This window comes from Doryrhamphus excisus, chromosome 17, assembly GCF_030265055.1.
Source record: "Doryrhamphus excisus isolate RoL2022-K1 chromosome 17, RoL_Dexc_1.0, whole genome shotgun sequence".
NCBI classification, from domain to species: domain Eukaryota; kingdom Metazoa; phylum Chordata; class Actinopteri; order Syngnathiformes; family Syngnathidae; genus Doryrhamphus; species Doryrhamphus excisus.
Window position 1 is genome coordinate 10,844,521 of NC_080482.1, and position 24,175 is coordinate 10,868,695.

At 39.7% G+C, this 24,175-nt stretch overlaps 2 protein-coding genes across 7 annotated transcripts in view; both read right to left on the bottom strand.

The window, feature by feature from the left end:
* The window catches only part of ifnlr1 (interferon lambda receptor 1), a 40,340-nt gene extending 28,228 nt beyond the window's left edge, over nucleotides 1-12,112 (bottom strand). Inside the window, exon 1 of one of the 3 annotated variants that reach the window (XM_058053786.1) lies at nucleotides 12,008-12,100. In XM_058053786.1, coding sequence (XP_057909769.1) covers nucleotides 12,008-12,098 — 91 coding nt within the window. In that variant the 5' untranslated portion in view covers nucleotides 12,099-12,100. Of the gene's footprint in view, nucleotides 1-12,007 lie in introns of all 3 variants that reach the window. The other 2 variants (XM_058053788.1, XM_058053789.1) reach the window with 2 other exon arrangements.
* Nucleotides 12,113-21,118: 9,006 nt separating this feature from the next.
* The window catches only part of LOC131105031 (mannosyl-oligosaccharide 1,2-alpha-mannosidase IC), a 163,352-nt gene continuing 160,295 nt past the window's right edge, over nucleotides 21,119-24,175 (bottom strand). For all 4 annotated transcript variants that reach the window (XM_058052719.1, XM_058052720.1, XM_058052722.1 and 1 more), the window contains exons 11-12: nucleotides 23,869-23,984; nucleotides 21,119-22,361 (exon numbers count right to left, since the gene is read on the bottom strand). In XM_058052719.1, the coding sequence (XP_057908702.1) occupies nucleotides 22,220-22,361; nucleotides 23,869-23,984 (258 nt within the window). In that variant the 3' untranslated portion in view covers nucleotides 21,119-22,219. The remainder of the gene's footprint in view (nucleotides 22,362-23,868; nucleotides 23,985-24,175) is intronic.

Sequence of the window (24,175 nt, forward strand, 5' to 3'; positions counted from 1 at the left end):
AGGAAGGGCATCCAGAATATAAAGTGCTCAACCCAAAATCAGTAGGCGGATCTTTTTTTGACTTTTTCAGCTTTTTCCTGATTTCGGAGTCGCCACAGCGGATCTTTTGATCCGCATACTGATTATTTTCTATTATTATGTCAACTATACTGGGTAATACAAGTGTAAAAGTGACTATAGGGGTGTTATTTCATGTGTAGAGGGCTCTAATTTAAAAGGTCTTAAACAGGTTTTCTACACTCTAACTACAAAAATATTCCAAGAATGAATAAGGAATCCTTCTTTGCAGTAATTCACTTATCACTTGGACTTGTACGTCCTTTCCTCTTGTCTTTCTTTCTTTCTTCCCATCTTAATTAATTTCACTTTTAATTTACACTTCATTGTTACACATGTCTGAAAAGGAGCAGGAAGAAGCAATTAAAATTTTAGCTTATTAAATCCTACCCCTTCTCCACGCCAGAGCAGTTACCAATTCAGCGAGTGATTTTTCCACACATATAATCGGAACGGAATCTTACATAAAACGAATCAAACAAAAAAAGAAGATCTGACACCCCATGAAAAACCCCAGGACATTGCCGTAGCACACCGCCAACCCCACCAGCCCCGACCCCCCGATCCCCCGACCCCCTGAGTGTACCCATCTAGTGCCCAGCAGTCCCTGCACAAACCGCTGCCCTCCAATAAGAAGCCAATATGGCCCTGGGTGGGCCTTTACATTGTCAGTAAAGTGGACATGCAATCTCTTGTATTTGTGGTCAAACCCGCCTCTAATTAGGACCTCAAAAACGAACATGCATGTTTTTGCTACATTCTTAAATTAACAAGAGTGGAGAACAACTATCAAGTGCTCTCGACACCTAAATGAGTGAAAAATATGCAAACACACTTAAGCCTTTACATAAGACCAAAACCATCAAACATCAGAGGCTCCTCTGCATCGTGTTGTTTGTTTCCCTCTCCACACTAAAGAGCACCAGGCTTCAAATCCCTGTAGGCTAAGAGAAGAGATGTGAAGACTGCTCTGAAGGGGACCCACTCAGGCAGCAGGAAGACCCCACTCACCCCCACCAGGAGAGTGCTAACCCTTTCAAGGCTACAATCATAGGAAGAATTTCAGCATCTGACATGTTTTAAAGCGCATGCTGAGGTAGATGAAACTGCTGGTTGCTGGCCACTCATGATACTACAAATCGTGGAGTTCATAAAAAAAAACACCAGGTCGCCTCCAGACACAGACCGAGCGCTAATTAGAGACCTTGGTCGTTATTTGCTTTTGTAGACAATGCACTCTGTGACGATTACAGAATTGAATAGATGAATTGCCGCCTTTATATTGTGCTGTGTAAAAGGCACAGGTGGGTACTATGTAAAAGAGCCGTCAATGTAGGCTTGTGTGACTCATTTTTGGCATGGACCAAATAGAAAGGTGTGAACGTCGGCATCCTGTTTTCTGCAGCGAGGCCTCATTAAGTCCTCAGATGGCGTCGAGTGGTGTTATTACCCAGCAGGTTGAGGTGTCCTGTTTTGGCTCAGGACCACCCCCATCCAACCATGTTACAGCTCCTCTCGCTGTGAACTCATCTGTGGGATCGTCAATTAAACTGAATGGGCGATTACGCTGACATTTGGAGTATGAATCATTGTTGCATCCGCTGAACCGTGATTATACGTAATGAGCGGATGAATGCTACACAGATATAGGATAAGTGTCGTCTTTGTATTTTTGAGTCTAAATAAAAATACCCCCAGTGGTGACTGTGTCAAACAATAAGAAAAAACAAGAAATCAATTTTTTCATATTGACAGAACAGATGTCGCTACTGGTCACGCTGGTCCAACAGTGCAGATGGCACCGACGGGGATTACATATCATCCAAATCGAATACAATCTGATTCGTCATGCTGGTTGACTTCCAAGTTGTATCAAAACCAATTTTTCCTATTGGAAAAAGAGGAAAGTGAATGAATTTATGCCAAGATTATAAAATCTTCATTAACTGTGTGAAGTTAACTACTCTTAAATAAAAGTTAAATTAAAGTAAAACCACTTATGTAATCTTGGGGCTCTTTTGTAGGTATGGCTGTGATTAATAAAGGCTTGTCATATTTACTGTAATGAGTAATGAGCGGCCTGAATGTATCCTACATCACAGGAAATGCCAATTACGGTTCTACGGTTATCATCACACTTTTACAATTTGCGATCGCGAGTATTCTTTTGTAGTATCCATTCATCCATCCATTTTCTATGCCACTTATCATCATTACAGGTATGCTGGAGCCTACCCCAGCTGGCTGGGCTACACCCAGGACCGGTCGTCAGCCAATCCCAGTGTACTCCTTCTGTAGTGGCATCACAAAAATCTAAAGAAAAAGCAAAATACTCATTTATCTCAAATCTCACCAAATTTGCTGCCGTCACACATGACGATAGTCTGAACTTGTCTGACTCCATTCATTCATTTTCTACCGCTTATCCTCATGAGGGTCGCGGGCGTGCTGGAGCCTATCCTAGTTGTCTTCGGGCAAGAGGGAGGGTACACCCTGGACTGGTCGCCAGCCAATCACAGGGCACATATATCATATAGCATGCATGCAAACGCCACACAGAGATGCCCGAGGAGGGAATCGAACCTGATTCTCCTAGCTGTGTGGCCTGCGTGCTAACCACTCATCCCCCCATGCAGCCTAACTTGTCCGACTTTTGAGGCATAATTTAAATTCCAAATGGTACCACCTTTTGGGAATTTGTGCATTTTCAGTGATTGCCTGATGTATGAGGGGGCAAAGTTTGCACGGGTAAATTAGCCATTAAAATATAATTTATGCTGACTTTGCATTGCTTTGATGGCATTATTCACCACAAGCGTTGTTTGGGACTTGTAAGCATTAATTTATTTAGGACGCTCCATATATTTATGTAAACTCACTCTTTTACTCCTCAACTGATGCACACAAAAGAATGGAAATTTGTCAAAAACTACCTCAACTTCTAAGGAAATACACCATGTGGTTAGCACTGTTATTAAACCTGCAAAGTTACACCCCCGTTATTCAGATTGACAGGAAATATCTCACACCGCTGTGCTCAGCTAAATGCCCATGATACATTCACGGTATTGCGCCAAATTACACATCAACATCTTTAGGGGACTGTCCAACACGTGTTAAACTGTGCACCAATTTAAGTCATTTATAAAGACAGTAACGTTAATTGGGCTCATGCAAATAAACATTGAAAAAAATAATAATCAATTATTGTTTTTGGGTTTTTTTTTAGTTGGTGAGGAGAAAATAGAAACCATCAGAAGAACTCCATCTCCAGGGGAGACTCGTAAAGCGGAGGAAAGTGTTTTGCCTCCTTATTAGGTGTGAAAACAGGACAGCTGGGAAGGAGTTTATATGTGAGATAAGATGAACGAGAGCTGTGGGTCCTGCCTGCGTGGTTAGTTTATATATGCCGGGTTTTATGCGTATCACTGTGTCCAATTTTTTTTCACCTTTCCACACAGGCACTTTCAGCATGCATCGAGAGATACCTGGGGGAAATTTATTTCCTGCAGACAAAAATATACCGATTCGTTGGCTGTGCATGACTGGATGCTTCCACTTGTGCCATACAGACCACTCAGGTGGTCCACTCTCTTGTAATGAGGAGAATAGCATCTTTTTTTGCTGCCACGGCGACCATGCATCACCTCGTTTAGTGGTCTATAATATGGGCGGACCAGCTGTGTGGTACGCATATGAAGTCATAAAAATAGGCCCGTTGTCACCAGGAAGTCAGGCGGCAACGCTTTGCACAATGAAGGCAAATATTTACATATAGGATTAGAAATGAAACAGCATGTGACTATATGAGACGCTGTGTGTACAAGCTCCTATATGCGGGACTAATGTGAATAATTCATTGCAAATATGTACATCACATTAATTATGGAAACATCTATTACAGCTGCGATGCATGGCCTGCTTAAGAATTCCTAGATACATCAAGAATTACTGTGCTTATCATTCCAATTATACGCTGCATCTTCATTTTGTAGTCTTAACCCTTAAGATGGTTCAATTCCCACCCTCGGCCATCTCTGTGTGGAGTTTGCATGTTCTCCCCGTGCATGTGTGGGTTTTCTCCGGGTACTCCGGTTTCCTCCCACATTCCAAAAACATGCTAGGTTAATTGGCGACTCCAGATTGTCCATAGGTATGAATGTGAGTGTGAATGGTTGTTTGTCTATATGTGCCCTGTGATTGGCTGACCACCAGTCCAGGGTGTACCCCGCCTCTCGCCCAAAGACAGCTGGGATAGGCTCCAGCACCCCCCGCGACGCTCGTGAGGAAAAAGCGGTAGAAAATGAATGAATGAACCCTTAAGATTTCCAAGTATAATTTTGTGCCTTTCAGTGATGTTATTTTCAAGCCTTTTTGACTGTGTTGAATAGTTATAGGGGATATTTGGCAGAGGATATTCATTCTTAAACATTTTAGTGTCATCACCGTTGTTTATCAAATGGCAAAGTTGTCACGATTGGGCTTCAACCCCTCGTGACAGCTCTTTTAGTTTCCTTCTTTGCATCTGTTCCGGTTTCCATGCCCTTATTTTTGTAACTACTGCCTTTCTTGTTCCCTTCAGTTTTCTGTCTGTTATCCTGCTGCTGCCATTACTTCATTAAACTCAGCGTTTTGAATTAAACCTGCATTTGGTCCTGCTCTCTGCATCCTGGGGTCGCACCGCAAAGCTCTCTAGCCCGATCGTGACAAAAGTGACACAAAAGGTTTCAATGAAAATGACAATTTTGCTCACATATTTATCTTAACAAACTAATGCAATCCTTTGTCTTACATTACATTTATTACATTACATTTATTTTAGCTCTTGTTTATATATATTACTATATTGACAGTTACTATGGTACCCATTATGTCATTGTATGGTCATATAAACTCGTACTTCGGTACGTGACAAAAAAATAAAAATAAAAATAAAAATAAAAATAAAAATAAAAATAAAAATAAAAATAAAAATAAAAATAAAAATAAAAATAAAAATAAAAATAAAAATAAAAATAAAAATAAAAATAAAAATAAAAATAAAAATAAAAATAAAAATAAAAATAAAAATAAAAATAAAAATAAAAATAAAAATAAAAATAAAAATAACTTAGATTATATTAGGAAAGCAGGAAGTGAACAAATGTAACAGTTACTGATTGTGAAAGTACCAGATGGAGGGGTAGGATTTAATAAGCTTTGCTTCTTCCTACTCCTTTTGGACATGTGGAACTGTGAACTGATTATGTGATGCATTCAATTGTAATCTGATGCATGTTCAAATGAAATAAAACCATTACCATTACTTTAATTAATTGTGGGAAAAAAAAGTTCTCCCGGTCATGATACCCATAAGGGGGTGGAAACCAGTACACCCATCTTGCAATCTAAGTGAGTGGGCTGCACAAGCCTTGTACGATGCCCACACACATACGTACGTCCCTGGTGAGTGAAACATACGACAAGCCGAGTCGCATGCCGCACTCATGATCTAAAAGCCACCAATATTCAACAGAGGGTGAGCGGCACACATGTGGGTGCCACGCATCACTTGCTCCATAAGTACGATACACTTGCAACCCCTCCACGTGTGGTGATGTGGTATGTTCAGTGAGATGCACAAGCATCCATTACTTGATCGCTGGAACAACAATTATCCCACAAAGACCACAATAATCCCTAATAAATCCAAATACGAATACGAGCTACTGTTGTGGCCTAACCCCCGACGTCACTTCCTGTCCATCCTTCACTCAACTCTTCTAAGTACTGGAACTTATTTATGTCTGAAATGGCTTATTTTCTCTTATGCCTACTGTATTGAGTAATACAAGTTTAAAGGTCACTCTTGAGAGACTATATATGTACATGTCTTGAGGGCTTTAAGAAGGTGAAAAAAACATATGTAGAAGGTCATAAACATGTTTTCTTTGGTCTAACTATGGAAATACAGTAAACCTCGGATATATCGGACTCGGATATATCGGAAATTCGCTCACAACGGACAGATAAAAAAGAACCAATTTTTCTGTAATGCATTTCCAATAAAAATTCATTGCATATATCGGATTTTTTATAACGGATTTCGCCTATTTCGGACAAAATCTCCAGTCCCGTTCCAATGCATTTCCATTAAATTTCCCTCGCATATATCGGATGGCCGCATCGTGGCGCTCCGATTCGCCGAACCGTGACAGGCCGCTATACGACGTCATTTGCAGCGTTTGCAGCGTTGCCTGCGCATCCAGGTACATTGGAAACATAGTCAAGGAAGTGCCTTTTTAGAACGGATAAAATCCGATTTACGCATATACCGGATATAAATTTGATATATGCGTAAAACGGACATTTTCCGGTATACGCATATAACGGATTTCGCTTATATCGGACAAAACCAGTGGGAACAATTGAATCCGATATATCCGAGGTTTACTGTATTTGATTTAGAAATAAGGAATCCTACTTTGCAGGAATTCACGGTTGCATATGGGACCAATTAAGTGTAATAAATGAGGGACTACTGTAGTCTTACATACGTTTTTGGGAAGCGGATATTTTTGTCATTATGGACAAATATATGACGATATTCAAAGGCCATCTTAAATAGAATTTTAACAAAATGGGATGCATGCCATTCATGAACACATGATGATGATGGATCTACAAGTGTTTGTGCACCTTCAGACACTTTATATATTGCATCTAAAATGCTAAATTAGTGCCCATACAGTGACTCTCCTCCCACTGATTATTAATATCTCCAAAGTTGATCCTTACAATATTCGCCAGCTTATAGGTGCATCTTTGTCTTGGATGGAGAAAATGACCTCGGTGATGGAAAGACCGTCACACAAGAGCTGCAGCTGTGACGGTGTGAGATATGAAAGAGAAATGAGGCGCCCCCGTTACGCAGATTGTGGGAGGTCCTCGTGGGAAACACTGTTCATCACAAATTCAGAATGATGCAGTGGAGGAAAATGGCCTCACTGAGAAAGTACATCGGGAAATTTGATGAAAAAAAAAAAGCCTTGACAAGCTTTGAATGTGACATTGATCATGTTTAGCGCTTTAACAGGACCCAAGAGTGGAATTATTAACCAGGATGTGATTGCTTCTTGTGGGATGGATCGCTGCGGTTAGCAATCCAGTCGCGTGCAGGAGTCAAAATGATCAAAGGCATGTAATCAAACCGGAAGCTTAAGAGTCACTTTTATCGTCATAATTACATTCAAAATTGAGTTGGAATTGGGCAACCTTGGGGGAATTTCATCAAAAGTCCACTTACACCAAAGTATTAGCAATGGACGATACCAAATTCTCCCGTGCTACATTCCGGTTCAAATTTTACTATTTTTTTCAAATATATTTAAAAAGTATGCTGTTTCGTGGTTGAATACAGCCTATTATTAGTGAAAAAAATGCATATTTAAGCAAATTATACGTTAACTCATCTGATACCAAATAAACATTTTTCAACCCGAACGCTCTCTCCCAAAGATATACTTATAGAGGTGATGATGCAATTCTACAAAAGAAGAGAGCGTGATTGGTGTAGTTTTAAGCTAAAAAATGGCCACAAGGTGGCAGAAGTCCATGTAATAAGAGCACGGCCTGAATCTTTCTCATTGAAATACCTGCTCTGCAGCAACCAGCAAGTAAAAAGGCACACATAAAGTTCAGTTGAAAATGTGAACATTGTAAATAGTTCATGTGTTATATGGCAAAAAAAAATATTTTCATGCAAAACCAAAATTTTATATGTGTTTATGTTGTGGCATCATTGTTTGGACATTTTGGCTAAATATATAAGGCTAAATATGTATCAAAGTGAAAGTTATGCTTTTTTGTCGAGAATTTATATTTTCCTGAAATATAGCTATGTTCTACTGCTGATTACTAAAGAACCGAAACAGGTAGAAAAAACTTTTTGACAAAAGATGAGTGTATTCTTTTGGTATAAACCATGTCTATATAGCCCAAGAACACAATATTGTGTGTGTCAAAATATTATTGTGTGAAAAATCAGTCAAAATCATCAAAAATGGCCTGTACCATGAGTGACGGCTTTTGAAAAATGGCCGGGATTGAATGAGTTAACTTGCTTAGCAATGTGGAAAGTGAGTGAGTTGTGGCTGACAGCAGCTCCTGTATTTTTCGCCTAAATTTAGCATTTCAAGTATAAAATGTATTTATTTTTAAGTAAAAAAATGGCATGGGTACTCATTAATGAGTTTTTTATATCAATATTTCTATTTTAGAGGAACTTTTGATCAGCTCGTGATCAGCTTATTTTCACTTTAATGGTTGTTTGCAATAAAATGATCACTAAAAAATGTTTTTGCCTCAATCCCATTTCTTTTTTTTGCATTTTGAAGCTCTACTTAGAACCCCCTTAAGATCCAAAAGCGTGAAATACAAATTCTTGATCATGAATGTATATATTAAGATAATAGAATGATTGACTTTAATTTAAAAATAAAATGTCAATCAAGTTCTCTTGGTGTTTTGTACATACATGGAGTAGCTGTGCTAATTTAGCTCGTTACTCATATTTTTTATGTTTTTTTTAAATAAATGTACTGCATTCAACTACAATACCACCGGAAACGGCAAATATAATGGTGGGTAATAGCCTATTTTTGAAGCGTCAACGTCTTCCCATGTGTTATCCAGTACAAACAATATTGCAAGCTTTGCAACGTGTGTGACAACAGCAATTACTACACTGAGTGACAACATAAAGAGGAGGACGTGCATTGCCAAAAGACGTTAAAAGTCCTTTCAAGTGCTTTAAGTGGATGTCCAAGAATTACTCTCGAGTTGCTCAATCAAAGTCAACTTTTTTTTCCCCCCTCCTCCGACCCTCAAACGCGCTTGTTAATCCAACAAGCTGTCGGGACATCGCTGCTGACTGCTGTAAATTCTGAATGACATTCGTGTAAATAGAAACTGACAGAGGCTTTGTGACGGCAACTGGAAGCTTCCCGATCGCTTTCCTTCCTGATTTTTATGTATTTATTTATTTTACTTTGATGCGCTGCAGTCATTCGTAAAAAGACAGATGAGCGCTTTTGCCGTCACAAATGATGGAATTTGTGTCATTCGTGATAAAGCCAATTAATGTACACTTGTACTCTCTTGACAAGTTGTGGTGCAAATTGCGTTGTTTTTTTTTTCAAAAAAGCAAAATATTAATAAATAAGGCATGTAATCTTACATTGACTAATGTTAAAAAAACTGTGTTTAGAAGGTTGTTAACAGGTTTTCTATGTTCTAACTCGGAAAATGTTTCATTTATAAATAAGGAATCCTACTTTGCAGAAATTCACTTATCACAGTCAGTTCCTGAACCAATTAATTGTGATAAACGAGGGATTACTGTGGGTTACTAATAATATGTCAATATGCTGAGGACCCAAAATGGCCCCCGGTCCACACTTTGAACATATGTTATACAAAACCGTCTTGGTCAGATCAATGAAATACTACAAGATTCTTGTCAAAAATAGAAAAATAACATATTAAACTTTCCCTATTTTTTCCAGTCATGAGATTTCTCATTCATCATAAATCACAAATGAAAGTGAACTTTATCATTTTTCCAGCCTTAATTTAGTGCTACGTGCATCCACGTCTGTTTTTCTCATCTCTGGCCTTCAAACTGGAAGGAAAAGCATTCACTCTGTGCATTGTTATCAGCACTTTAGCGTGTTTGTTCCATAAAACTCCGGGGTGGAGGCGGGGACACTAGCATACACACAGAGTGCAGAAGAGTGTAATGTAGTAGAAATTCAATTGGATTAGATTAGCAAAATACCGGCATGTTTTTGAATATTTTTCATTGTACTTTTCTTGGGTGGCACGGCAGGCGAGTGGTTAGCGCGCAGACCTGACAGCTAGGAGACCAGGGTTCAATTCCACCCTCGGCCATCTCTGTGTGGAGTTTGCATGTTCTCCCTGTGCATGCGTGGGTTTTCTCCGGGTACTCCGGTTTCCTCCCACATTCCAAAAACATGCTAGGTGACTGCAAATTGTCCATAGGTATGAATGTGAGTGTGAATGGTTGTTTGTCTATATGTGCCCTGTGATTGGCGACCAGTCCAGGGTGTACCCTGGATGTATCCTGAGTCTGTATTTAGGTCATGTTCGAAATCAAGACATTTTGAGACTGCCACCGTCTGAATTTCATGCTAGCTTAGCTTATTAGCACGTAAACGGCTTTAAAGGACTTTTGACTGTACTGTTTACTTTGTGCTGAAATATTCCTCTGCCAGTCTGCACTTGCCATTTATCACAATCCTCGTGCTCATTTGATTAGTCCCGGATGACAGATGGAGCTTTCCCTTATTAAAAAAAAACAGCTATTATTTATGAAAATGACTTTACAGGCAATTAGCAGGACGCTCGTGTGGGCTGGCTGTCATTAGACTAATTAGATTTTCTGATTCCCAATACACAATGATGTGGTGTTTTCCAGCTACGCCATGACATTGTAATGTCATTGAGAGACACAGAGATTGTTGGTGCCATGTGACAATCTGTATGTGCCGTTTTGAAAACAAAATAAGCTAAATGTGGTAGTAGAAAAATACTACATTGTTAATCATCGTGTGTCAATAAAAAATGAGCATCATTGTCTTTGCAAAGGCAGAATTTATGTAACGGATCTCATTAGAATGTGCAGGTGGGTGTGGTGTTCATTTACTCTCCTGCAGGGGTTTATTAGAGGGCTATTTGTTAGAAAGGAAGCTTATATTTGGACAAATGCATTTTTAATCTTTAAGTGTGCTTACAAATATAAAAAAAACAAAAAACTACATAGTATCATGCCATCCATCCATCCATTTTCTCTACTGCTCATCCTCACTAGGGTCGCGGGAGTATGCTGGAGCCTATCCCAGCTGACTTCAGGAAAGAGGCGAGGTACAGCCTGGACTGGTTGCCAGCCACTCACAGGGCACATAATAATAATAATAATAATAGACAATTGATAATAGACTCATGAGAATGAAAGAGATTACTGTATACCAACACTGGAAAGCCTATAATGTCTATTTAGACAAACACATGAGATCTTCATTCAATGAGAACCCACAATAGTCATTTGTTGGCTCTAATTACTGAATGATGGTCCTACAAAGCAGACAGTCAATGCTTTCATTTGCTCCACCAAATGCAATAATCATCAGAAAAGTGCATTGTTACAGCTACACTGTGAAGACAAAACACTGCATAATACATTGCAGTTAAGGTCCAATGCCCCTGCAGTGCTAGAATTCCAAATATGACCACCATTTCAGTACAAATATGGCTCTAAAATTGCACAAAACTGCTATAATGCCTGATGTTATCATATGTTGTGAGACCTCAAGTCAGCCATGTATATTTTTTGTGGATTTTTTGCAATACATATCCAGAATAAGTGATCAAAGTCAAACTAAACTGTTTGTTGTTGTTTGTATTTTACATGGATTATGTTCTTTTTTTTTAATTCAGGTATAGGTATACATAGGTTTTGTATTGTTTACAATTTGTCTGACTCTGAATCCGATGCCTAAAATGTACTCATATTAATTACGGCTGTTCACTGTTGAACACTAACGAGTTGCCTTCACAAACACCACATCATTAAAGATGAATTCACCGTGTTTCGAGTGAATTTTCTAGGACTTCCGAGCATTCTTAAATGCAACAAATTGCACTTTCATGACGAGTTACAAAGTGAGTATAAGAATATTATTGTTTTTCTTTGCATTGCTGACTAGACTTCAATGCTCATAAAACTAGCAGTTAGCTACTTGAAGACAAACGCACAGCAACACAACATCTTAGCTAGCAGCAGTACACTAAACACATTGAAATAGCATGCTACCAATATCATGAATTCGTAGCAGTTAGCGGCCAGCTCTGCAGCTGGATTACAACACAATACAATGTCACGGTTACTCACGGTTGCAGAAGCACGCTAAGCTGATCATCCAAAAGAACGTCCCTGTTGGACAATAACTCTCAAAGTCCTGCCGATTCCCCGGTGCATTCATGTACCCATCTCGCGTCGTAATTGGGAGCTACGTTTAATCCCATGTTAACATGAACAAAAGGGAATAGGCACTATCAAAACAGTTTTCTTGTACAATTTGTTATGAGTTTATATATATATATATATATATATATATATATATATATATATATATATATATATATATATATATATATATATATATATATATATATACACACACACACACACACACACACACACACACACACACACACACACAAAAATAACCACAAAAAGAGCTGCTTTTTGGTGCTTTGGTGATTTTTGAGCTATCTTTCGAAGAGACTGGCGGAGGTGGTGTGATGTTCGGAGTTCCAATGAATGCATCTCGCGGTCTGTCTAGCGACAACGAGAAAGTGTTGTTGTCATGACTAATGGACTAGAGACGTTCATTTCAGTTGGAAATAAAAAATGCCCGGTGCCGGGCCGATTCCCCGGTGCATTCATGTGCCCATCTCGCATCGTAATTGGGAGCTACGTGTAATCACATGTTAATAGGAACAAAATTGAATAGGCACTACCAAAACAGTTTTCTTGTACAATTTGTTATGAGTTTTTATGATGTTCGGAGTTCCCATGAATGCATCTCGCGGTCTGTCTAGCGACAAAGAGAAAGTGTTGTTGCCATGACTAATAGACTAGAGACGTTTTTTTCGAGTTGGAAATAAATATATGCTGTTAATTACGCTGTTGTTGATGTATTCAGGTCAGAATAACGTTATAATAAATAATAATAATAATAAATAATAATAATAATAAAAATAAATAAAACCATGCCATGTTACATATGCATTAATTGCGCTCAAAGTGACCACGTTAACGCGCTATTTTTGACAACCCAATTATTAATATTATTATTCTTTGATGTATGGAGCTTCAATCCAACATGCACAGAAGTACTGCTATTTAAACTGTGACTGTTAGCATATTTCTCAAATTGATGCCGTGGTTCATTGCAGTTTTTTGGAGCAGAAATGACAGAATTGCTCTCTCGCGTTGCCTGACTTGTGCAAAGGAGCTCAGACTCGCTGCAGCATTAGTGTACTTTCCATAAAATGTGATTTATTCCACTGTTTGCATCTGTGAGTCTTGCTTAAATAGCCAGCAACCCTCAGTGTGGAGTACTTTTGTATTAAAAAAAAAAGTGTCTGTCCCCACTTAAACCAAAGCCATCTTCAGGCTAAAGAAATAGCAGTAAAGATAACTGATGGCAGTCCATCCACACAATCCATTTCCAGTCTCTTATCCTACCCATGGCAGTCACTTTGCATAAATAAATCAACTACTGCTGTATAACGGTGACAATAATAAAAGGCTGATTGCTCCACTCTTCTCTCCTTTAAAAGCCAATCATAACAATGCGTTTCCCACAGTGGTTCGAGACCACGCACATTGTCACTCACACTGTTTATTTTGATTGTTTGTGACATCCCAGCGTGATTTCAGAAGAAAAGCTCAGTCAACACATCACAAAATGAAATTGGAAAAAGTCAACAACTCTTTGACGCTCCTCTCAGATACTCTTTCAATACTTTATCCTTCACTGGGAGATACAGAGCAGTCAAGGTTAAAATGTTGGAAGATGGGGGAGGGGGGGGGGGGGGGGTCTTGACTATCCATCCATCCATCCGCTGCTCCTTTTTGTAATTTTTTCAATGTCACAAACAAGACGGAGCCGCCTGTGAGTGGGCCCACATCCGTACCTGTTGCTTGTTAAGAAAAGTGAAACATCCTTTTTTTTTTTTTTTTTTACTGTTTTTCATTTTTATTTAAAGTTACAAACCACACGGATCCGGCAGTGATTAAAATCCAGTGAGCAAAAAACAGGTAAAGCAAAACAAACTTGTTTAGAGCTACAAAAACGCCTTATTTTGTGGCTTTCTTTGTCATGTTTTTAATGTTATAAACAAGACGGAGCCATCTGTGATTAAAAAGCTGAAAGTGAGTAAAAAAAAAAACATGAAAACCAAAAGAAACATGTTTAGAACATATAAACCTTCTGTATCTTCTCTTTCTTTTATATTTAATAAATATTTATATTTATATATTTAAAAACATCTCTGTGTGGAGTTTGCATGTTCTCCCCGTGGGTTTTCTCCGGGCACTCCGGTTTCCTCCCACATTCCAAAAACATGCTAGGTTAATTGGTGACTCCAAATTGTCCATGGTTATGAATGTGAGTGTGAATGGTTGTTTGTCTATATGTGCCCTGTGATTGGCTGGCCACCAGTCCAGGGTGTACCCCGCCTCTCGCTCGAAGACAGCTGGTATAGGCTCCAGCATACCCGCTACCCTTGTGAGGATAAGCGGTATAAAAAATGGATGGATGGACACAAACAAGACGGAGCCGCCTGTGAGTAAAAGTAAAACGTGGGTAAAAACACGAAAAGCATAACAAACATTAGAACTACAAATAAACTTTTTTCCGTCATTCTTTTGGCATTTTTTCAATTTTTTTTGTTTCACAAACAAGACGGAGACGCCTGTGAGTGCAGCCACAACTTTACCTGCTTCTTGTTGAGAAAAGAGAAACATCCTTTCATGTTAGTCTCCAAAAGATTCCAATAGGACCAGAAAAAGTAGCTAGATTTTTACTAGTGCTTTTGTTAAAAAAAAAAAAAAAGAGTATTGACAAGAATTTTCTAAATATAAGTTGCATATGAGGTATGAGGAGAACCCGAGTTTTGATGCATCCTGCCCCCTATTGTACAGAGTTGGAAGGACAAGCTGCATTCACAGACAGTCCATGCCCAAAAGGTTTATATTTACTGTTCCTAGACACTTTGAATGCCTTGGCATCATTCTCAATCATTCTCTTCTCAACGGGGCGTGGCTCCACCCACCTTGATTGTGACTTCCGCTCTACGAGCATCACCCTCATCGGTCTGAAGGTGGTACAGCGACACACTCGTTCATCAACGAAGTTCTTTCCCTTTCACGTCTCACTTCAGCAATGTTTACGCGTCCATGAGACTACACGTAAACATCATCATTCATCCTGGACATCTTCATAACCATCCTTCATAAACATCATTAATAAAGAGTGGCATGAGTGTTCTGGCCGGACAACCTGGGGAGATTGAAAATTCAAATCAGTTGCCTTATAGAGTCATTTGGATAATATATAAATACCTCCTTTACAGTCCCATTATAATGTGTTTAGGAGTGATGGCAAACAGGTAGCGCCAAATTTCTTTTGGCGACATGAGATGAATAAATGCATGTGAAATACTGCATAGCATGAATAGATGAGGTTGGAAATGTCTGCAAATTGTTGCAAATCTACAGGAAATCATTGTGTATATAGCATGTGTGTGTATACAATTTGGATATGCACTATTGTCATCAGTGTATGGAATTTATTCATTCATTCATTTTCTACCGCTTATACTCACGATAGTTGCAGGGGTGCTGGAGCCTATCCCAGCTGAAAGCCGAACCATATAGTAGATGCATCAAGGTTGGATGGATTCCACCCCCCCACAGAGGCCAGGCCACTTGTTGCTAGGCAGACTTCATAGGGCCTCACCAAAGGCTAATAAGCTACTTGGCTATAGATCTAAAGTGGAACATCATTTTTTGCCATAAATAAGTCTCGGTTTTTATACGGCCAAATATTCATTCATTCATTCATTTTTTATCGCTTATCCTCACGAGGGTCGCGGGGGTGCTGGAGCCTGGAGAACATGCAAAGTCCACACAGAGATGGCCGAGGGTGGAATTGAACTTGGGTCTCCTAGCTGTGAGGCCTGAGCGCTAAACACTCGGATAGCTAACCGCATTCATACCTATGGACAATTTGGAGTCGCCAATTAACCTAGCATGTTTTTGGAATGTGGGAGGAAACCGGAGTACCCGGAGAAAACCCACGCACGCAGATGGTGGAATTGAACTCGGGTCTCCTAGCTGTGAGGCCTGCGTGCTAACCACCCCTCTACCGTGCAGCCTATTGAATTTCTGATATTATAATTCCAAAGGGGGTAAAGAAAAACCACAACAATAAAGATGCGGGCTAACAAGAAGCCTCTAGCTTAGCCTGTAAGCTAGTTACATTTACAACTGTAAGCTTGAGTGACTTGACGATACATAGACTCTAAACTAAACAAATAAACAACAAAAATGATATTTTTTTGTTTTATCTAGTCTGACATAGCAGTCTGATACAGTATAACTGTAACATTCATGTTGTATTGTCCGAATAGTGCCGTGAGGCTATTTTTAGATGTATTAGCGGCTGATTATGCGTGGGCGCGCCCCTCTGGGCACTAACAAGGTGTTAGTCCAGCGGACGAGGTCGGCCTGGCAGACCTCTGCACCTTTTGGCAGCGCGGACCAGCACATGATGTTCTGACAAGTGTCTCTGAGCCAGGGGGCATCTGTTCGGTACGCTCTTTCATTATTTTATCCTTCCTTTCCTTCTCTAGCACTTACGTAAAATGTACAATACTTTGGCAACTGTTAAGCTGTTAAACGACTCATATTCGGCTATTTTCTAACTATTTTCAAATAAGTGTCAGAGATCTCATTGAAAGCGTTGGAAGTGTGTTAGCTAAAATGTACCGGAAAGACAGACGGACAAAAATGTTAGCAACACTAGCATAGCTATGTGAGCTAAAGTGCTAACATTACACTCACATTTTAACAGCAACATCAACGTAGCTGATGTTAACTCATTGTGAGTTTGGCAGTATACACCGACCATTTCACAAGCGGCTTGGTAAAAAAAGCCTTTGCTAGCCTAAAAAAGGCTGAGCTCATTCATTCATTCATTCATTTTCTACCACTTTTCCTCACAAGGATCGCCGGGGGTATTGGAGCCTATCCCAGCACTCTTTCATTATTTTATCCTTCCATTCCTTCTCTAGCACCTATGTAAAATGTACAATACTTTGGCAACTGTTACTGTTAAACGTCTCATATTCGGCTATTTTCCAACTATTTTCAAATAAGTGTCAGAGATCTCATTGAAAGCGTTGGAAGTGTGTTAGCTAAAATGTACCGGAAGGACAGACGGACACAAATGTTAGCAACACTAGCATAGCTATGTAAGCTAAAGTGCTAACATTACACTCACATTTTAACAGCAACATCAACTTAGCTGATGTTAATTAAGTTCTTAAGCTGATGTTAACTCATTGTGATTTTGAGAATATATACCGACCACTTCACAAGCGGCTTGGTAAAAAAGCCTTTGCTAGCTTAAAAAAAGGCTGAGCTATGCATCTTAAAATTCCGCCCCGGGACTCTGCCAACAAGTCGTCAGTCAGAGTTTGAGTATTTTGTTTTTCTTCAGCGACTATCCTCTAAGTCAGGGGTCTCAAACTCAATTTACCTGGGGGCCACTGGAGCTAGGGTCTGGGCAAGGCTGGGCCGCATCAGGTTTTTCCAAAAAAACAAAAACGCATTTATTAAAAACAGAAAAATATACAAACTTTTTTCAGTGCTTTGGTTCTGATTTTCTACAATAAAAGCTCTGATAAAACATTCCACTGTTCTCAAATATCTTAATTTTTATTTTTCTGCACAAATTCTAAACAAATCAAGAATAAAGAAAATCAATCAATCAGTAATAAATAAATATAATAATAATAATAAAACGGCAAATAATAAAAACTTAAGAAACCACATATAGTTGGTGGGTAGACAAATTATTTTTTTCAGATTAAAATTAACAAAGCATTATCAGAGCCCTGTAGACATGACAAAACACGACTATAGTCACATTTATACTTTTTTTATTTACAACATATTGCGCAACTGCAGGGTCTTGAGACACATGCTAACTCGCAAACTAGAGAGCTAGCGACCTAAACGGTAGCCTTCAAATTATTTCCTTTAAACTTAAATAACCAAAAACTTACCACTTCCACACGGATAGGGAGGATAACTATTAACAGTTATTTAACCTTTAACATGAACATTAATCAAACGTAATAATTTTTTCTGGGTACATGATACCATACAGCATCCATATCAAACTTGCGCGGGCCGCACTAACATTAAACTTTCATATCAAGGCGGGGGCCTCAAACTAGTGTCCTGCGGGCCACATTTGGCCCGCGGGCCGTGTGTTTGAGACCCCTGCTCTAAGTTGATGTTGCTGTTAAAAATGTGAGTGTAATGTTAGCACTTTAGCTCACATAGCTATGCTAGTGTTGCTAACATTTGTGTCCGTCTGTCCTTGACTATAGCAAAGGCTTTTTTTTACCAAGCCGCTTGTGAAGTGGTCGGTGTATACTCCCAAACTCACAATGAGTTGTGAAAAACATTTGGATATCAAAAGATGCCAAAGATGTTTACAGCAACAGAGAGATGTTAGCCTATTTTGTGTTATTTTGTTGTTGTTTGTTTATGAAGTACACAACACGACGCTGTTGTCCCAGAATACATCTAACAGCTTTTGAACAAAAGCCTTTGATTTGGGTAAAGAGCGTATCAGCGAAGGAAGCCGAACCTGTCAAATTCGCTGCCGCCTTTGCGTCTTCATTAGTGGCTATTTATGCCCTCCGTTTCCTCGCTCATACATCCTGTCAGGTAGTCAGATCTCTAAAACAATGTAGTGTATATATGCTGAAGGAATGTTGGAAACAATATCTGAACTTCTTTCTTAAGGAGCAAGAAAATGGGCCATTATCAGCGACAAGGCAGAAATAAACACATCACAGTTTAGTTGTCACATTACGTTATCTATGCATAAGATATGCTGCCTGCAACACTGGCGTGGAAATTGTTTTGTCTTGTCATGGTTTTGTTTAGGTTAGATTAGGCTCAGTCGAGGTTTAGGACTGGAAACTAAGAAAGGCCTGTGCTCTGGTTAGTGTGTTTTTCAGTTAACAATGAATGTTAACCAAAATGTTGCCTTGGTTTGCATACATTTTGCAGTCAGCGTAAAACATGGCGCATGTCTTGTCTTGTTATTAATACACTACATCAGTCCATCTGTGTCATGAAATGTCCCTGTTAGCAGCTGCTACAAGGAAACAGGAAGCGGAAGTCTACAACATCATCAACAGTTGACTAACTAGCTAACTAACTAACCAACTAACCAACTAACTACCTAACTAACTAACTAACTAACTAACTAACTAGCTAGCTGGAAAACTAGCTAACTAACTAACTAACTAGCTTGCCGGACCGCAATTGTGTCTTCAAAAAACTTGTGTCTTCAGCCAATCAGAGGCGAGTAATGCAATAGTTACTTTTACTGTTAACTAGTTACTTTTGTAGTGGAGTAACTCAGTTAGTAACTCAGTTACTTTTTTGGAGAAGTAACTCGTAACTAATTACTTTTTTAAAGTAACATGCCCAACACTGTTGATCACAAAATAACCCAAAACAGGGCCAAATAAAGTTGAAAGTGTAAAAACGAGAAACAATTCTGTATTCAAGAAATAACACCTAGCAAAACGCAACGGTTGTTTATGTGTTGATTCCGCTGCCAAACTTCTATCTTTATCAACAATTGCGTTGTTAATGAAGATAAAAATAATAATGAATGTGAATTCATCACCTTTATACATTTAGGGAAACAATTTGTACTATTTATGTTTGTAATGTAGGTCAGTGCTTCTGGTAATGGTGAGGCCAGCAGAGCCTTGCCTTGCTTGCCCTGAATGCACTCCACTGAAAACTATATCTGACAAACTATAAATGTAATGTTTTGTGTTTGCTGGACTTGGATTTATATTTCATTCATTCATTCGTCTTCGGGCGAGAGGTGGGCTACACCCTGGACTGGTCGCCAGCCAATCACAGGGCACATATAGACAAACAACCATTCACACTCACATTCATACCTATGGACAATTTGGAGTGGGATTTATATTTCCTATGGGAAAAATTACGCAGGCCACACAGCTAGGAGACCCGAGTTCAATTCCACTCTTGGCCATCTCTGTGGAGTTTGCATGTTCTCCCTGTGCACGAGTGGTTTATCTCCGGGTACTCCGTTTTCCTCCCACATTCCAAAAACATGCTAGGTTAATTGGCGACTCCAAATTGTCCATAGGTATGAATGTGAGTGTGAATGGTTGTTTGTCTATATGTGCCCTGTGATTGGCTGGCAACCAGTCCAGGGTGTACCCCGCCTCTCGCCTGAAGACAGCTGGGATAGGCTCCAGCACCCCCGCGACCCTCGTGAGGAAAAAGCGGTAGAAAATGAATAAATGGGAAAAATTGATTTGGTTATTTGCTTATTATACCATACATGTATATTTACTTACGTATGTCCAGTTGTAAGTATTATACAGAATTTGAGTCCAACTGCAAGCAGGGTCCAAGTAGCTCATCAGTAATAACAAGCAGCCCATTTTGCCGGAGGAAAAGAATCCATAAAGAAAGACCAGTAATTGCTGTAAGTGAAATCTAATCAGAGCTAACAGAGGGGAAGCATAAACAGGCGGTACATCATAGTCCCACTATACTTTTATGGCGCCTTCTTCCGCTGGCGTCACATCAAAAGTAAAATGTTTTGATGCTTCGTCTGTTCTCAAACGTCTGGACACTTAAAAATGCAAGCAGTAATAAAGCTAACATTTCTGATAAACAACACTTTGACGACCGTGTGATAGACACTAGCTTGGTGGTTGACATCCCCCAACGTACATACACCCTGTCAAGGCTATATTGTGTCAGGACGGTCTGTCCGAAGCAGGGATTATTGGAGTGTTTGTCCTTGAGTGTCCGTCTCAAGTGCACCTGAAAGGACAGTCATCCTCTTATTAATCTTGCTGAGTGAGTGTTGTGTACACGTTGTTTCATCTTCACGTGATAAAACATCGACTTGCAATGACAACCAACATCCTTGTCTTGAAGTGTCAACCTCTGCAAAACAACAACTTCAGGTTGGGGGTACAGAATATTTGGAAATTTAAAAACAAACTTAAAAAAAAACTCAAGTTCATACTAGAAGCTGAGATAGATTTTTCTAATTTTCTAGCTTTTTCTAAGCAAATAAGATACCAGGCTGAGAAAAACGACAGAACAAGTCATTTCTTTTAAAGGTACAAAGTTGCACAGGTCTTAGTTTTATTTTTTATTCAGTATTTGAAAATACTCACCAATGAAAGTTAAATGAAACAGTAAGAATAATTCATAACAATAATTAATATCCGCAAAAAGTAGACTTAGAATCTTAATACTTTTTTTTATGATTAGATTTTTGTCCTCCTTTTTCTTAGTGAAACACCTGAGGGAAGCAAATGAAAAGAAATCACTGAAGTATAGAAAATGAAAAAGAAAGTGAGATCACTAAACAAAACCAAGACAAGCTCATACAGGAGTCACTCATCTGTATGTACAAGTGTGCAGTGATTAAAATAATAAGAAAAAAAAACTCATTCAAACGCCACTAGCAGTGTACTGTAGGTCACCAATGAAGGCAGAGGAACTGAACAGGAACAGGAACAGGAATAGGTACAGGAACACATATTTGGACATCTCCGCTTCTTCTCACACTGCAGTCCATCCAAAAGGCCCCCAAAAAAAGTGTCCTCCAAATGGTCCCAGGATGCATAAGACACTTTCTTGACTTTATTTATTTATTTTTTTTAAGAAAGCTTGTTTCATCAAGAAACATGACATCAAGGTTATTTTAGCACTCCTTAATCACATCATTCCGATCGATATTGATTACAATGCACTGCTTCACGGCGTTCACTGTAAGTCCTGGACGTGACAGGAGGGGGAGGCAAACAAACCTTTGGTCAGTGAAAGGAAAAAATAGAACAAGAGAAGGAAACAAAGACCCAAAAAGATAAGTTGTTCCTCGAAAGCAACAAAAATCAAGTGACAATATGGCCCTTCCCGGACATTTGGGTCTGCACTGGTTTCCTCACAGAGGAAAGAGGAAAGAAAAGGTGCGCTTGTCACGAAAGTTTGTCTTGATTGTCCACAAAAAAGAAGAAGAGCCAGCAGGAGGGAACCCCCCTTTTTAGTAATTAGAATATACAATCACAGCGTAAAATCACAACATCCTTTACTAGAAAGGAATAACAGGACCCCCCCTACTCCCCCCCACCCCCAAAAAAAGACTTAAAATGATCCCTGGATCTGTGAGCACATTGTTAAATCTGCCAATGTGTCTTTTCAGAGGGTGGAGGGTCATCCGGGGAGCATCTTGTCCTGTGGGCTTTTGTCCTGCATGCAACTCTTATGCACAACGGGCAGAGGGTGGGCCTCCGTGTTGAAGACCCAGTCCTCCAGGGGGAGGAGGTCGTCGTCGGAGAAGAGCAGGTACAGATACCTGAGAAGGAAATGGAGGTGTGTGGGTTATCCAAGTTGATCATGCATTGCATTTACAAAAAATATATATATATATAATACACAATAATAATCCATAAAAATGTAATTTACCATAAAAAAATTTCAATATTACAAGAAAAAAATAGACTTATAGCGAAGAAATTTGTAATGTTATAAGAAAAACTAATTTATATGTGGCAAGATTTAATTGTAAAATTGTAATTATAAAAATTTCCAAGAATAAAGTACTTTTTTTAATGTCAAGAAATTTAAGATTCCAAGAAAAAAACTGTGATTTACCAAGAAAAAACTGGTAAAACGAGTAGGGATGTTCCAGATCAGGGTTTTATGCCGCCGATGCCGATCCCGAGAATCCTTGAGTGAAATCGTCCGATACCAATAATGCTGGGAGTCCACTGGGCCGGCGCCACTTGGTGCCAAAGATTATGTGATTGGCGTGTAGTGGCTCACTGTGACGCCGAATTAATGTTCGCTTGACATGTTGCCATTGTTTGGTGCCACAGCGAGCCACTACGCGCCAATCACATAATCTTTGGCACCAACTGGCACCAACTGGCACCAACTGGCGCCGGCCCAGTGGACTCCCAGCATCATTGGTGCAACTTGGCTCACGCCATTACATTCCAGTGGATTCCAATAGGTGGATTGTTTGTGACATTTCGTTCCACTTGGTCAACACAGATTTTAAACATTTTGAAATTTTCTTGCCGCCAAACTAAATTTTTGCCGCTGTTACAGCCAGTTGAGAGGCAGTTTGAGCCACTGCACGCCACTAGGCACCTTATTGGCGAAACTAGTCGCCACAGCAATTTGCATTGGAGCGAACTGGCATCAAAAGGCGGCAGCCCAGTGGACTCTTAAAATCAGAAGTGGTTGCAGAGCCCAATGCAGCCTTGCACACAACGAAAGTTCCTCCTGCACTAAAAGTGCTATATAGTGTCTTGCATGCTCCCAAATCCATACTGAGGCAGAACTCATCCCCAAATTTTGGTCACACTTGCAAGTACAGTGGGTTGGGACCAGGGTTGGGTTGAAACCAGGGCTTTATAGCTGCTGCCTGATGGATGATCACATTGCGAGCCTCAAACTCACCACACTCTGCTAAGTGCTCGCCCCAAATGCCGCACCAATCTAAAGCTTTTTAATCACACTCACAAAGGCAGGAAGTCCCACAAAAATGGCAGACATGCTTGTTCTGAATGTTGCAGGGGGTGGAGGCATTTTAAAGCAAATATCGGGTCGATATCGAAACCATGCTTTTTGCATTAATATCGGTAGATATGATTGCATGATTGATCGGAGAACCCCTAATAACTCTGATACTCTGAAAATGCTAAGTTTGGTAACTTGGGGAACTCCATTCATTTTCCACCTTAATCTCCCGGATCGATTCTTACCGCAGCCTATTTAGGCAGCAAAGTAGTTGGCCCTGAAGCAGTCTCCATTGTCTCCAAACAACCATGGGATTGCTTGAGCTGTCGACTTACTTGAGCGTCTCTGAGAGGAAGAAGCTCTGCTGCATGTTGTCGTGGCTGTCGGTCAGCGTGTAGACGTCGCGGATGCCCGAGAAGCCAGACTCCACCCTGCAGTGCTGCTCTAGGGCCTGGCAGACAAACACGCAGACCTTATTATAATATTTAACACTTCTTTGAAAAAAAAAACAGTGTTGTTCCATGAATCTCAACCATTGTCTTCCTTGTAATCGTATTCAAGCTACACCTCAACCATGTTGGAACCTGTCAGCAGCACAATGGAGTAACGCAGAGTGTCCAACGGATCTAGCTGTGTGGATTA